General features: G+C 40.3%; 1 protein-coding gene across 2 annotated transcripts in view; it reads right to left on the bottom strand.

The window, feature by feature from the left end:
- Nucleotides 1–17,209, bottom strand: part of pdzrn3b (PDZ domain containing RING finger 3b) — a 110,318-nt gene that overhangs the window by 89,135 nt on the left and 3,974 nt on the right. For both annotated transcript variants that reach the window (XM_024270768.2, XM_024270769.2), the window contains exons 2-3: nucleotides 8,777–8,863; nucleotides 3,451–3,558 (exon numbers count right to left, since the gene is read on the bottom strand). In XM_024270768.2, the coding sequence (XP_024126536.1) occupies nucleotides 3,451–3,558; nucleotides 8,777–8,863 (195 nt within the window). The remainder of the gene's footprint in view (nucleotides 1–3,450; nucleotides 3,559–8,776; nucleotides 8,864–17,209) is intronic.

The following is a 17,209-nucleotide window of genomic DNA, read 5'->3' as shown; positions in this document are numbered from 1 at the left end:
ACCTCCCCAAACAAAGTCACATTTTCAATGGGTGTCAGAAAAAGAGCTCTTAAAGTCCACTTCACGTGTTGGAAAAAAGTAAATATTTGTGTCTCCTCTGCAGAAAACGGTGATAATGAATCTACAAGGGGTATACTGTTTAACGTTTGGAAGTTTAGGGAGGTATGGGGGGGTCAGCTTGGAAATATAGTTTCCACTGGAATTTTAAATTGTCCATTGAAAATCAATAGGAAGGTGTTTTTTATAGCATGGGGCTAAAAGCTGCAGTTGGTTGGTTGGTGTTTTTGGATGGGTTTCAAGGCCAAAATACTAGATCTATTCAAGATAACAATTTTATGAAGTTAACGATTCCAGCCAAACATGTTTTGGTGGTTTTTATATAAATATATATATATATATACGTACACATAAACTTTTTAACATTGGAGATTTAGCTCCAGTGTTGGCCTTCTTTTCACTACTGTAACTCAACAATCGTTTACGCAATTTATGAAATTCTAGCTGATTCCGAAATTAAGAAAAAGTAGCTTAATATGCAGCATCTTACAGAAATGAGTGTTTGCACATTTAATATAAACAAACGAATTCTGAAGTAGAAAAAAGTAGCTTTGCGCTAATTTACAACAATTTATGTTACAAGTGAGTTCAAACAGAAAATGTAAACCAACTAATTCTGACATAGAAAAAAGCCAATTTGCGCTAGTTTGAAACACTGTAGGGTAGTAGAGTGTTCACTCAATTAAAATAAATCAACTCATTCTGGTGTGGAGAAAAGCATCTTTGCCGCAGTAGGCAAAACTTTACGTAGAAGAGTGTTCACGCAATTAATGTACAATAATGGATTTGGATCCGGAGAAAAGCAGCTCTGCCTTAATATGCGATACTTTATGGTAGTAGAGGGTTCAAGCAATTAACATAAATGGATTTTAATGCTGAGAAAAGCAACTTTGATATGCAAAACTTTACAGTAGTACTGCACATCGGCGAAAAGCTGATTTTCTCACCAAAATCGATTGGAATTATGCTAATTACGTAAACAGTCAAAGAATTACAGTAGTTCCAAGAGCGTGTACTATTTTGTAGTACCGGCGACACCTAAATAACACATTCTTGAAACTACTGGAACTCTTCAACCATTTGCCTTATCTACTTAAATCTGCTAATTCTGACATGGAGAAAAGTAGCTTTTCCGGATTTTTTCATAAGCAACTAATTAGGTTCGTGTCCCGGCCAAAAATGTTGTGTAAAGTGTCTTTTCTCCACAATGGAGTCAAACAATTAACATTATTTGTGTAAATCACAATGGTAAAGTTTTGCATGTCAGTGTTAATCTGTTTTTCTCCTCCTCAGAATCCATTGAATTGAAATCCAATTATGTAAATGGTCAGTTACAGTAGATCCTGTTATTCTGTGTCGCTAGCGTCAACTCCAGTAAGGGTTAGTGTAATATAAGGCGGAACTTTACAAACAGAAAGTAGTAACACGTTTTTTTTGTCGTTTTAAGATTAAATTTAATCAATTTTGCAAAATCTGGAGATTTTGAGCAAAAGGCTTAAACCATTATATGAAGATTGGATGACAGATGGCGCTGTAGTAGCAATATGCAACTTTAGCCCAGTTTATAAGTGGAATGAATAACAGAAGATATCTCCCAGAAATTAAAACATTTAGTTTGGTTTTCAACAGATTTTCAACAGATTTCAGATCCTAATCCACCTAATCCCATCTGTTCTCCAAAGATTATTGCTGGATTTGTTGAGGTTTTCAGGGTTTCTGTATTTTCATCTATGCCGTCTCATATTCTAAATGGGACCGTTTGTTTCAGCAGAAACTGCCTGGAGCTGTTTGGGATCGAGTTCCTTTGATTCGTAGCAACAGAGATACAGAAACAACACCACCACCATGACCCGAGGTTAAAGATCTAATCCATGACACGGCGATTCCCACTGCTAACTGCACAAACCATGACCTGGAAGATTTCAGCTCCAACAAAGACGGCGTCTTCGACACATGACCCATTACCACTCTCGGGTTTCCTGGCAGGTGAAAAGGACTCGTCTGGAACGTGAACTCCCGGCTGTCTTTCCATTCGATTCAATGGATGAAGGATGTGATTTGTTGGGTTCGGCCTAATGATCCCTGACTTTGCTACCTAATTAGGCTCCGCCCTCCATCGGGGTTGAGTTTCATAACAACAATTAGAGAGTGCACAATATTTAAAAAAATACTTTTACTCCTTGTAATGTTGGGGAAATTGTAGAGTATAACTTTAAACAAACGACTGCTCACATCGATAGAACATCGGAGGACATTTAAAGTTTTACAGTCTTGTGCTTTCGGATTTGAGTTGGTCTGATAAAACATGAGAAAAATAGTGAATTTCAGCCAAGTTTGGGAGTCATGTTCAGATATAAACGCATAGACACAGGTGGCATCAATCATAAAAAGTTGCATGAACCAGTAAAATCTGCAGAAAAAAATTCAATGTTTTTTCTTTTTAGTAAATAAATGAATAAAAACATATTTTTTTCATTTAAAGTTGTTTTTTTAACCACAATATGTTTATTAAAATATAATTCTGGTTTAAATTCAACTTAGTCGCCTAGTGGTAGAGTGCCATTCCTGCCATTCCATAGCTGAGTCTTAATAAAGTCTCAAAAACTGGGACCCAATGCCTCCCAGCGTGACACGAGATGGATTGGGAGGGCGTTGTTAAACCACCAAATGGTTCCTGATAGCAGCAGTGTCTGCAGGTCACCACTCCCCCAGGGGATGGGTTAAATGTGGGGAACCACGTCCGGTACCGCATCTTGACAGTTGCCAGCACATAAAAAACAACGAGTTGGGGACACCCAAAATGTCTCTGTTCCCCTTTCAACTGGAGTCAACCTAAGAGCATTTTGGAAAAGACATCCGAGCATGGTGGTGGGAGTGTGATGGTATGTATACATTCTCTTTCAATATAAGAGCATTTGTAACAAAGCAGGTAAGGGGTAAAAACTTCTGACAGGACTGAAGCGAAACGTGTCCGGATGAAGGATGGAGCAGACTGATCACACAGTCCGGGTGTTGAGTTCTACGCTTGGTGAACTGCATGGAGGTGAACAATGCGCTCCGCTTTCTGCTCGGTGCAGTTTCACCGCGCTCTGACAATAAAACCCGAGACGAACTTGAATTTGTCATCTCGTTGCCTGCAGTACTGCGCACTCGTAAGCCCATAAATCTCTCATTTCAATGCAGCCATTGTGCAAAAGTCAGGATGTTCGGTAAAAGCGAGGCTTTGTGATGCTGCTGTTTCACACGCTTCCAGATCGCTGCAGGATTTGTTCGGCCTGACTCGAAACTAAGACCACCTCACTTACGGCTCACCTCAAGTCGTCAAGAGTCCCAGTCGCTGAAACAGACAACTCTTTTTTTCTTTTTTTTTCTTTTTTTTAATTGGTCACCTACCTCAATGATCCTGTCGTGAACTTGAAGGCCCCCCTCCTTGTCTGCTGGACCGCTCTCCACTATTTTGGACACAAAAATCCCCTCGTTCGATGCGCCATCTTTGTCGTCCTGCAGAAGAAACACAAGTTATTTCTTCTAAAATAACAAAAAAGAAACTAAAACAACTGAGACGCAAAAAGAATATCTGCATAGACAGAATTAAAACATTTAATTTCATAAAGAAAAAATAGAAGCTATTTTATGTTTTTCCTCCAGTTTTGATCTTCTGTTGACTGTGTTCTTTATAGAAATGATTCATTATTGTGTGAATGTATTCACACAATAATGAATCTCATGCTTCTTTCTTTAATTTTTTCAGCACATAAAAACTCATATCCCAATTTCAGCAATCTTGGTATCAAAATGTTCCGCTTGTTCATGACATTACGGCTTGCACTTTTGGTATTCATAAACTTTTTCTTTTTTGAAATATTGAGAGAAAAATGAATGAGAAATTGCTCAAATCCATCAAGAACTTTGAGCACTTTCAGCCTGAGACACTTCAAACTTTAAAATGTTTAGCAACCACTGGGCTTTTAGAGTAATTTGGCATTCAGCTTTTATTTTAGTAAGCTGTTTGGCAAATTTAGACATTTTTCTAGTTTGTTTAGGCAAATTCTGAGTTTAGCTAACATTTCTGCATTATATTATCCGTTTTCAGCAAATTTGGTCATGTTTCCAGTTTTTTTAGGCAAATTCTGAGTTTAGCTAACATTTTAGCATTATGCTAGCCGTTTTGGGCTAATTTAGTCATGTTTCCAGTTTTTAGGCAGATTTGGCATTTAGCTATGTTGTTTAAAGACCCATTCCTCTCATGTTTTGAGCTATTCTCAAAGCATTCCCACTGTTCTTTTCATTATGAATTTGCAGTTTTTAGCCAAAATCCCCCCAAAATCTGTGTCGTTTTCTAGGACATAGTTTCTGCAGAGCGGCTGTAAGTTGTTAGAAATTTGACTCGAAGTTGTGGGTGAGAGGATTGGTACAGTTTAACTACAGTCCCACTTTCCCGCCCCGCTGCTGAGAGCTCTCCGTTTACATGCTCTCCCGCTAGCTTACAGCCCCTCACACCCCCAATCAAACAATATCTGTGTAACAAATGTTGGAGCCATCCAGCCACACAGATTTGAGCAAACATGGATCTAATTGTTTACAAGTGGATGCGTCAGAATAAAGCAGGAAGTATTTTCTATGTCACATCTACAATCTGTTTTTCTCACCTGTTCCTGAGCCACAACCATTGTGTCTGTGATTTTGAGCTTACTTGTCTGTATGTATATCTTTCATCATCAAAAAAATACCACAAGAACATGTTAAAAAAAACACAATTTTAATGGTAGTCCTTTAAATTATACAACTAAACTCTTGTAGAACAGTTTGAGAGGATTTCTCAACTCAAACTAATGTCCTAAAGTGCCAAAAAGATGAGATTGCATCTGAGGAGACTGAAACATGGAAGCTTGTGACACTGCGATGTGACATATTTGAATCACGAGGGAATAACCATCCAAATTTTGTTAGAGGGTAAAGCATTACATCCATTCTGTGGAGTTCTATGGGAAGTTTGTTTCTGATTAGCATATTTTCATGCATTCATACATATTTTCATTTCATGCATGCAAGTTTTGCCGTCTGGTGAACCTTTGCACCTTTACTGGAATTGGAATTGAAAATGGCTTATTTCAAGCAATCAAAACAGAAATTATACAAAAAAAGACAAACAACTGAAGTTTGAATCTATACAAAGTAGTGCTGTCAACCGATTAAAGTTGATAGTGTTTTGATTAATCGCGATTAGTCACAATGTTTCACAAGGTAAAATTTTATGACAATATGCAACTGTTGAACAAAAACACACTGGAGAGAACATTTTTCCTTTATTTTTTTTGTCTGAAAACCTTTACATAAATACATAAAGTGTTCACTCAGATCAGGCAAAAAGGCAAAAAGGGACATGATGCATCTTTAATCTATCAGTGCGGTTTTTCCAGTCATTGGACCCTCACTGGTTTTTAACGTCAACAATTTTTGGGAGAAGAGTTTGCAGCCAAAGTAGTACAAACTGTCTTTTTTAGGGGGTATACATGCTCTTTTAATCATCTCCCTATTAGCTAATAGTGATGGCAACTCCTTCCATCCTGGTTTTTAGTGGCGTAAACATTCCCGTACAATACAAGCGAAAAGCTGCTTTTCTCTGCACATCAGCTGATTCCCGATGAGATAAGATATAAGTTTGAGTTTAAGATATGTTGGACCTTTTGGATCCCAAATTACCCAAACAGATAGATAGTTATAGTTGACAAGATTGAATTTTTGTAGCATAAAACACATAACTCTAACCCTAAAATGTAGGAGTCCAATTGAAGCGCAACCCATAAACTAAAAATACTGCTCTGACTTTGAGGCTTCTAAAATATTTGCACCATCAGCACTGGTGGATTTTAAAAAGCCAAAATATCTGCAAGGCCAGTCAGACCCTAGTATGGTTAAGTGAAAAAATATGTCTTTGGGTGTAATTTGGGTGAATTGACCCTTTAACCCCAGTTGAGTGTGGATTGTCGGATTAGCCTTCACGTCAGATCCTTCCCAGACCTTCAGGCTTGACCTTGGCCCACAACAGGGCTGAAACATGGAGATGTTGACACGCCAAAGAGACATGGAGTAGTTTGCCTCCCCCCCGCTAAGTGTGGGTTAACGGCTCTCTAAAACAACAAGAGACACGTCCCACACTCCTGCTGAGCTCTGCGAGTTCAAAGGTTAACCAGAGAGACCTGTGGAACCATTGACTGTACATGAGAGCTGGACTGAGTGACCCCTCCCCCCCTTGGGTTCCAAACAGGAAGTACCTGCTGGTTCCAAGAAACCAAAAATCCCATAGACTTTTATAGAGAGATAAACAGCTTTTCCTCAGTTATTATATTTGTCAGAATTGGTTCAATACCCCTTTTAACACTTTTTTACTCATTTTATTTTTATTCCCATGATCATTTTCTGTAGTGCAAGTTATTGAAGTTATAAACTGACCAATCAGATGTATTAATAAAAGTAGGTGGTGCCTGCTGGCCTCCAAGTCAAACGCTCAAAGTATTCGATTGAAGGATTTTGTGTTACTCCCTCTCAAGTTATAGGGGTGTAGATTTCCAACAAGCTCTCTCTTGATTGGCGAGAGTGGTTGCCATAGAAACGTCAACTCAGATGGACTCGGACCAATCACTGTTTTTTGACACCATCTGGTGCCAACATGTCGTTGTCCAAATCGGAAAAAATGGCATCTTGATTGACTTCATTTTGTTGAAACAAGATTTTAGTCACTTACGACTGCCCTTACAGGCTTTGTGCGTGTAAAAAATGGGCAAACTTGTACAGGACGCACAGGTGGGCCACAGAAAAAACCAAAATCATAGACAGCTTGTTCAAATATTCACTGACTTTATTTTCTAAGTACATGCAGTGGTCTAAAGGTTGTATTGAACACTTATACAACAAGCAAAGGTAAGTAAAATAGAAGTAGGGGATACACAGGTGTGTTGTACTTTTTTTTTTTTACACCCTGGAACTGAACAAGGAGCTCGTTAGTGCTGTTCTTACACACTGTCAAAATTCAAGAAATGAGACATTCAGAGAGTAGTTTGTGTCGGCGTCCTCCGGTCATCTTCTGAGCACTTGTGTCACCTGCCTACCCCGTACAGTCACCATTTGTGAGCAGTAAGTGAGACGCCTGTTCAGACAAAAGGTAGACTGTGGCGTAAAGAGAATTGTACATCACCCGCATGTCAAAAGTGTGTATAACTTGACTGGACACATTTAGTTTGCTTAAAGTGAACAAGTGTTTGTTTACCCCGATAATACGGGACAAATTTTCCGTCTGAGTACACCCAAGTGGACTCTGGTCCGGGACCAGGTAGCGCTCTTGGACCCATCTTTCGAGGTGGTGCCGGTTTGTTTCCAATCGGACTGAGCTTTGATTCAGTGAGAGATTTCTCAGTCGGAATACCTGGACCAAAACTGCCACCGTATTTGTTGGTCACTTGATGTTGAAAGATAAGGAATGAAGCGACGACCGAGTCACGGACAAATGTAAAGCAACAATTGTCATTTTATCAGAAATAAAAAGGGTTTAACTATAAAGTTTGAATAGGTGAACTATCCTGACAAGGACTGAAAATTGCAGGACTTCCATCATTACTGTCTCTAGTTCAGGGATGGGCAACTCCAGGTCTCGAGGGACGCTCGATATCCAAGCCCTTTCATGACTAATTACCTGGTTCAGGTGTGTCCAGACAATTAGAAGATGAAGAGCAGGAGATATTGGAAACTATTCCTACTCTAGTTGCTTTGCCCCGCCATCATAATTCCTGGCCACACTGTTACATTTTCATGTCTGTCGCCCCTTGAGGTAGCCTAAGAGCTTCAAGGGAATCGCAAGACATACCTGCGCTCCTGTCTACGACCCTCCAGTCCAAAAACCTGCAGAACCTGTATGGATCAACACTTCGTAGGAGTGCATGTGACTAGAGCTTAAGCCGTTTTCTATGGGTGACATCACACTCACTCAGTCCAGTTCGTATATACAGTCAATTTGTGGAACCAAGGTGGACGGGGGCTCAGCATCGGCACAGTCGGTCAATATTGTGGGAACAAAAAATTAGGACAATTTGTCTTTAAACCACATGAACACCACATAAAGGAAGGTTTCCTGTACTGACAAATAACTGCCGGGAAGTTCACAAATAAAAAAAACATAGCCGCCAGAGAAGGTCTGGCTCATCCACGGCCTTAAAGCTGAAGCTCCGCTGCAGAGGAACAGTGTGTTGGGCAGAGGGGAAATGATGTTACTGCTGCTGAGAGACTTTCAGCCTTTCAGTCAGCAGAGCATGTGGCATCATTAATGACTTTTACCTCGTGGCCTCGGGGTCGGAAACAGAGCGGCTGTGAAAGTTCAGGCGGGGATAAGGAGTCGTTCTTCAGTGTTTATATCACCACCAAAATCCCCTTATTAGAGACCAAACAACTGCGGTCGGAGCCATAACCCCAGATTTAACTCTCGTAAAACTAATTATAGGGTTTTTTTTGTTTTTTATATTCTATCTGTAAAGCCAAACATGTTCAAGCACACTATAAGACAAACTCTGGAATCGTTCAGCCTTTCTGTTCTACAACTGCACAACACATTCCAGGGGAGGGGTCGATGCGTGTTGCGAGTCTGTCAGAATGTGCTGGTCGTTCTCGGGTTGCCATCCGACTCTTGATGAGAAAGGTGAGACGGCCTGAAAAGGGTCTTTCAACCTACCGCGCACGGCCGTCCTCCCACGATGTTAAATCCAAGAGATCCAGCCTCGCGCAGGAGGACCACCGTCACACTCTGCGGCTCGTCCTCCTGTACAAACACACACAAATTTTACAATATGGTCCTCTAGGCAAAATACAAACATTAAACGTCTATGCTTATGATGGGAAAAACTCAGAAAATCTGCAACTGTTGATAAAAAAAGTTCCCAAATCAAAGATCCTCTGTTCATGTGAGCTTTCAGCAAGAGGCCTTTTCACTTTTGCAACAACAAAATGTCTTACAGGGGTTGATCTCTTCACAAATGGGTGAATGATTCCTTTAACGCGTTGTTTTGGGTGTATTGGTTCACCCAAATCTCTGAGAGATTAAACCTTTAACACCAGAACTATACCTCTAATGTTGACGTCCTTTCAAACTACTGTAACTCTTCAATGGTTGACGTAAATAATGTAATTCTAGGATTTGGAAGCAGAGACAAAGGATATCTATTTGTATTTTGGTGTAAAACCGATAAGAAGAGAAGCTTTTCTCCACGTCAAAATCATCTGGTTTGTGTTGATTGGGTAAACAGTCAAAGAGTTATAATGTATCAAGGAGTGTGTTTTATTAAGGTGTTGCTGGTGAGATCTCGGGCTGCACGGTGGCGCAGTGGTTAGCGCTCTCGCCTCACAGCGAGAAGGCCCCGGTTCGACTCCCAGCTGGGACCTTTCTGTGTGGAGTTTGCATGTTCTCCCCGTGCATGCGTGGGTTTTCACCGGGGACTCCGGCTTCCTCCCACCGTCCAAAAACATGCTTCATAGGTTAATTGGTGACTCTAAATTGTCCCTAGGTGTGAATGTGTGAGTGAATGGGTGTGTGATTGAGGCCCTGCGACAGACTGGCGACCTGTCCAGGGTGTACCCCACCTTCGCCCATCAGTAGCCGGGATAGGCTCCAGCACCCCCGCGACCCCGAAAGGGAAGAAGCGGTCAAGAAAATGGATGGATGGATGGATGGTGAGATCTCTGGTGTTAAAGTTCCCGCCCTTCCCTCCTGACCACCAAAACATTGGTTTTCCCCCACTATTCAGTTAAAAACCACCTCTACTGACTCGCATACTCGCCCAAACCAAGAACAATTCAATTATTTTTAAAATAATTTTGGATTCATCTAATATTTTAACTGCTAAAATAGCTGTTTGGCATCTACTAGGGTTGTTGAGAGATTTGTGATTTCCAGCTGTTATATTGGCATTATGCTAGCTTTTTCAACAATTTTGGTATTTACTAAGGTTTTTAGGCTATTTTGGAGTTTAGCTAATGTTTTATCCACAGGTTAATCGTTTTGGCTAAATTAGACTTTTTTTTTTGTTTGTTTTTCAGGGTAATTTGGAGTTTAGCTAATGTTTCATTTTTATCATAGCTGTTTTGGCTAAATGAGACATTTTACCATATTTTTAGGTTAATTTGGAGCTTAGCTAATATTTTAGCCACAGTCTAACTGTTTTGGCTAAACTAAACATGTTTTCAGTTTTTTTGGCAAATTTGGCATCTTGCTAATATTTTAGTTTTATGGTAGTGTTTTGGTTAAATTAGACATTTTACCAGATTTTTTGGGCTAATTTAGAGTTTAGCTAATATTTCAGCTACAAGCTTGCTGTTTTGGTTAAGTTAAGCATCATTTCAATTTTTCAGGCAAATTTCTCATTTCACTAATATTTTAGCTTCATGATGGCGGTTTTGGTTAAATTAGACATTTTACCAAAATATAGGCTAATTTGTCATTTAGGTAATATTTTAGCAAGCTATCAGCTTCAACATTTTCAGCTATCAGTTTCTGCATCTTCAGCTATCAGCTCTGGTATCTTTAGAGGCCACATTCAACGGACAGCATTCACACTAGCATTATCGCAGGTAATGCTATATATCTAGTTATTATTAGAGTCTCAATCCAATCATTTTTTGATCTATTTTAAAAGCATTCCCAAGAGTCTTTTGATTATGACGTTTTTTGATTAAATAAAAAACACATGTTGTTTTCTAGGACATAGTTTCTGCAGAGCTGCAGTAAAAATTTTCCTCTGAAGTGTTGCACTTCTGCCCCCACTTCCTGTCACCCATCTGTTTACACTCTCTCCCACAAGCTTACAATATAATATTAGCCATGCATCAAAAACAGAAAGCGATGTTGGAGCTATACAGCCGTACATTTCTGAGCCAAATGCCAGCTCGGGCAAAGAAAACATAGACGTTATGGTCGTCTACCAGTAGATGGATCAAAATGTGGCGGAGCAGTGATCTTCTGACCTGCCCAGCGTATTTTCTACATCCCTAATACGATTTTCTCAAAAGGCATTTTTCCATATGCTCCAGATTCACAGCAACTTGAATAAAGAAATATTTAAAAAATGTGATTTTAAGCTCTATTTTCTTTATATATGTTTTTTATCATGAGAAAAATACCACAAAAACATGATAAAGTCACCAAAAACACAATTTTCAAATAAAAAAACAAATTTTCTGTTTGTTTGTTTGTTTGCTTGGCTTTGATACTTTATTTAGTATATGTAATTGTTCTTCCTATTTTTCACATATTGACTCTACACAAATAACATGCTAATTAGGTGATTATGTCATTTAGTGCCTTCTCAGTACTGTTAGGTCAGCCAAACAGTTTTGTCTGTTTTCATTTCCATTTCTTACTAGGGACATGGACAATTGTATATTTGTTATCAATATTTAATTGTCAATTACTAATTATTTAATTTGTTAATATTTAATTCATATTAAATGTATACTTAAATATATATGTAAATAAATATTCAACTATAATAGCAGTAGAAGCCCTAATTAGAGGTTCTTAAACTGCAGAATATAAATGTTTGTTTTTTAGCCACTTTTATTTGGTAAGTTTGTAAACTTTAAGCACAAAATGAAAGGATGGACTTGTATTTCATCTATTCATCCAGTGCTCATGAAAACCCCCTCATCTGAGTCAAAAAGAAAATAATGATCGGTTTGCCCAACTTTGGCTTTGAATAGAGGACAAACTGATAGCTATATTTTATGCCGAAATCCTGACACAAAGTGCACCGACAGCTAATAACAACTATCAATTTTATGGCAAATAATCGCTTACTTAAGTTTCACGATAATGGATCCCAACTCTGCGGCTTAGTCAGCCAAAAAAAATCCAGAAATGATGGAGTGGAGAGGAGAGCCGGCAGCTCTTTCCTCTCCAAAACTGTTGTTGTATGGAAATGAATACATCAGCCGACCTCCTGCTGAGAGAAACTCGACATGAAAACCTCTGGAGGGGGGAGGAACTCACAGAGTCAGCCTCCTAATCTGGGTTTTTAAGCAGTGCTTAGAGGGAGTTATGAGGTGACATAATGTCAGCTGCCTCTCCAGCGTGCTGCGAAATAGACAGCCTAAATATAAAGCAGACCCTATTGGCACGTATTTTAGCCGTGAAGGCTGAAAAGACCGCCGTGAGCGTGTCAGGTCACGCAGGAATGGCCAGCTCCTGCGTAATGTCACGGCGCCATTAGCAACACATGCTTTGGAGTTACAGCGGCTGCAGCCGTGACTGTCACCACGACGACGGTCGGACGGGTTGAACCTGACCGGCGAAAGTGGAAAAACATTGTCCTCATTGAGACTGATGAGTATTTGGTTTTTAACAAGTATTTGTGAGATGTATAGAGAGAAAATTTAGCTTAGTATCGATTTCTGATTATTTCTTTATTAAAATCATGAATCAGGAGCAAATGGAAAAATCCAGTTTGATAAAGATCGTATTTGTGACCTAGAAAACGCGCTGGGCGGGACACAAACTGCCTGCTCTGCTCCATTCCGATGCATCCTCTTATCGACAATAGATCCATGAACGTCTTTGTTTTCTTCGTCTGAGCTGGCATCTGGCTACAAACGGTATGACTGAATAGCTACAATATTGTCACCATTTTTGTTGCACCGATGTTATGTTGGGGTTTTTGGTAGGGATGGGCAGAATATCAGAACCAATAACGGTCTTGGACGATATTGGCATTGGTTGAATTTATCCTTATAAGTCCAATAGGAAAAACTCCACGATGTTTTCAGGTGGGCTTGCTTCACACCAACAGTCCTGCTCAATTAAACTTGTGGCGCTCTGCAGAAACTACGTTCCAGAAAATGGCACAGGTTTTTTTTTTTTTTTTGCTTTAAATAGCATAATCATATTTGAAAGACCACTGGGAATGCTTTTACGATCCATCAAAAGATGATTGAGTGAGACTTTAAGGGCTCGGAGGCAGCGTCTCCCACATCTGTGAACACTGGTGCTCCAATCAGCTGGAGAAGAACCTGATTTCCTCCTGAGCTGCTTTAGCCAAACATAAGGTGATGTCATTTCTGTTTACACAACACCTCTGCAACAGAAACACGACCCCGCCGTCTCTGAGAAGCATTACTTTCCCATCACTTAAAAGCACAAATTTAAAGGACATCCAATGATGCCTATAAGACAAGTTATTAGTAAACGGTAAAATGGTAAACGGCAAATACTTGTATAGCACTTTACTACTTTCTTAGAAGGCCCATAGCACTTTACAGTCACATTCACTCATGCACACACACATTCACACACTGATGCTGAACACTGTTGCCAACATATAACCATCAGGAGCACTGTGGGGTTCAGTGTCTTGCCCAAGGACACTTTGACACATAGGTGGGAGCCAAATATGCAATCTTCCAATTAGAGGTCAACAATTCTACCTCTGAACTACGGCCAATAATACTGCACCCACTGTGGTGCAGCATTGCATCTATGAAAAGTAGAGTAAATTCTTCTTGGAGAGAAAAATATAGATTTTTGTTAGTTTTAGGGGAAAGAGAAACACCTCGAAGTCTAGAACCCTGAGGAACACAATTTTTTACTAGTATTTTTACTTCTGTAGAGTCCAAACCCATTGATCCAAATGTGTTCAGATCTGTGTTATAAATATTTGGACCTTCAAACAACTTAAATAAAGAACCAACATCAACAGAACCGGTTCTGGGATCAGACGACTATCAATCAGAGGCATTCAAAAGACCATTGGTAGCTTTTACCATAAATAAGGTCTATGCCTCATCTTAAATCCACACAGAGGCTCTCTAAACTCTCCATTTTTATGCTAGTTTGAAATAAGTGCTTTTCAAACACTTAGTAAAACAAAATTTGTTCTAGATCCTGTAAAAATGACCGAACAGTGAACACAAGAACGTTTTGATTGAAGAGTTTAGTATAAAAGGAGCAGTTCGCTGCTCATAGAAGGAACTTTTAGTAAAACTAACAAAATAAAACTGGAATTTAACAGCAAAAGTTTGTCTTGTTGTATTTAAAGAAACCTAGATGCCAAATATAACATAAGATAAGTGCTTTTTATAAGTATGATGTCAGCAATGTACTCAAAAGTCCCATCTGGTCAGATTTAACCCAGATTGTTCATACAAAGTTCAGCAGAGTCCAAACTCATTTGTTTTCCTTTTGTTCAATACGACGCTCCTGCAGACGGAAAGAGTGACGGCGCCTCAGACCAGGAGCAAAGGGATCTGGACTTTTTACTTGTTTTTGCTTTGTTTTTATTGCCCTTCTGAGCTCCCTGAAGACGCTCCAGCTCTATAATTGGTAAGTCCAGTCAGTTATTCCACAGATTTTGGTCCACTCGATCTGCCTCGCAGCCTCCGAGTGGATTTTAAAAGGCTGCCACATGCAGACGTTGAAAATCCGTCAGAAACCCGCAGCTGAAGCTTTTTTCCGTTTGCAGCAAAAATTGAGAAACACACCCAGTAGAGGCTGACGTTTACCGGCTTGTCAAGCAGGAGAAGTCCTGTCGGTGCTGGACAACTGGTACAGAACCACAACTTACATCACAACCTGGACTCTTCCTGCCAGGACATGTCAAAGTAGCGCGGAGTTATCAGGTCCAAAACTTTTCTATGAAAAAAAAGTATTTGTAAGGGCTGCACGGTGGCGCAAGTGGTTAGCGCTCTCGCCTCACAGCGAGAAGGCCCCGGTTTGAATCCCGGCTGGGACCTTTCTGTGTGGAGTTTGCATGTTCTCCCCGTGCATGCGTGGGTTTTCACCGGGGACTCCGGCTTCCTCCCACCGTCCAAAAACATGCTTCGTAGGTTGATTGGTGACTCTAAATTGCCCCTAGGTGTGAATGTGAGAGTGAATGTGTGTGTGATTGAGGCCCTGTGACAGACTGGCGACCTGTCCAGGGTGTACCCCGCCTTCGCCCATCAGTAGCCGGGATAGGCTCCGGCAACCCCGCGACCCCGACAGGGACAAAGCGGTCAAGAAGATGGATGGATGGAAAAAGTATTTGTAATAAAATGCTGCAATAATATTGGGCCAGCTTCTCTAATTTAGTGAAGCTGCTTATTAAAATAATCCTCACTCAATAATTCTCACTCCCAACTATTGACATTTGGCTAAGGACCCCTCCGCGTCACTTTTTGACAATTTGGTTCTCCCCAACTCGATATTTTTTTTATTTTTTAACGTATTGGCTGTCCCATTATCTCACAGGTCCCCAGCCTCCAGGCTGCAGGCTAGCTCAGGTAAAAAAATACTGCAACACGTAGCTCAACGTTACCCAAACCCCGGTACTGGTACCCTAACGCGACACTGGACCAGATGCGGTACTGGACCGGAACCGGTACCAGATGCGGTGCCGGCTGCGAACTGAACGCGGTACTGGATGCGAACCAGTACCAGATTAAGGTTAGGGTACCGGTTCCGGACACGTCCCGAGGACTAGTGCGCATCCGGTACTGCATACGGTACGGCGTCCCGAGGGTTGAGGACCCTTGATTTTACAAGGAGCCAGCCCGTCAATAACTGATGAGTTGGGGACACCAAAAATGTCAAAAAGTGACGCGAAAGGGTCCTTAACCAAACGTCAATATGTGACGTGTTGGGTATGAGCATGTGTTCAGATCCCTTCGTTCAGAAACGCACATTATTCACCAGAAAATCCAAGATTTTAATACATTATATATAAATAATACACATAATGGTATTCTTATTGTTGAGATTGGGGCAAATAGACAATGATTTCTTTTTTTGTAAAATTGAGTGTATGGCCGCCATCTTTACATATGGCCGCCATTTTGGATTTCCCACATGGCTAACGTGCTTTTCTGGAAGAGGGGATCCTTAAAGTACATCCATGTCAAATTTGGTGCTTGTACCACCAAATGTCTGATTTGTCTGAAGTGTCACCCTAACCAGCTTTGCTAACGTTGACCAGAATGTTTTTACTGACTCCATGTTGGGCTTCATTGCTCTTTGCTCTAAACTTTAACTCTTAGCTCTTTATTTGTCGACACATAAATTTGACCTACTGTAACTCCATGACCGTTTACACGATCAATGTTGATTTTGAAAAGGGCAAGTTTTTACCAAAATGAAACAAGTCGCATTTAAGTCACCTTGTGGTGGCTTTTTGAGATATGTGACCAAAGTTTGAAAAATGTGGTTAAATGTCCTCATTGCTTTGGAATAAATGAGAGAAACCACATTGACAACAATTATCCTGATTCTGTGGAACCACGTGGTTAAATGTGAATCGTCACTCTGCACTTTCACAGATCGCTGTTGCACATCCTGTGCCCCCTTCAGGAACTTTGGTGGTGTGGGTTATGAAAGCACGTTGGGAACAACTCCGTCCATGTAAATCTCTGTGACAAGCCTGATATGCTGCTATCAAATGAACTGTAACTGGATATGCTGGAGCCCAGCAGGCTTCATTATATCAGAGTGAGTGGTTCCACCATCAGCCCGCATCAGTGATTTTGATGCACAATTTACCAGTCTACTGGAACACATTTAGCTAAAAACGGAGACCATAATGAAACCACAGAGCAAAAAATTACACACACAAAAATCTGAAAGAGACTGGGGGCTTACGTAAAAGTGGGTTAGGAGATGCAAAAACTAAAGAAAGAGCTCTTGTTCAACTCTCTTTATGTAACGGTGTGCATTCATCTGTAAATATGTCTTGGACAGACTTAAGCCTGGTTTCAATCTGGCCACTGCAGCCGCTCTACAACAACTCTGACTCAGTCCATGAACTGCTTCCAAACATGCAATCTGATTATCTTCAGCATAGACTTTCCTGACATAACCCAGCAAAGGCCCCTCAGACCATAAGAATCATCTCCGAGGCTCATAGTGGCTCATGCAACTTAGCATTTCAATACTACCACATTCAGTTTAGTATATTAATAAACATTTAAAAATATTCTGCATTTTGCGAGCTATCCTACAGCTTACATTTTAATTTTTTTTACATGTGATTTGGTATTTGAGCTTCCTTTTAGCTAGAAATTATCATATGAACTGAAATATTTAGCATTTCATTTTGCATTTGACCTCTGTGGCAACAACAAAGGAAAAGGCAGAAACGAAAGCAGGAAA

Source organism: Oryzias melastigma, linkage group LG5, assembly GCF_002922805.2.
Source record: "Oryzias melastigma strain HK-1 linkage group LG5, ASM292280v2, whole genome shotgun sequence".
In the NCBI taxonomy this organism is placed as follows: Eukaryota; Metazoa; Chordata; class Actinopteri; order Beloniformes; family Adrianichthyidae; genus Oryzias; species Oryzias melastigma.
This window is presented reverse-complemented; position numbering and strand designations above follow the sequence as displayed.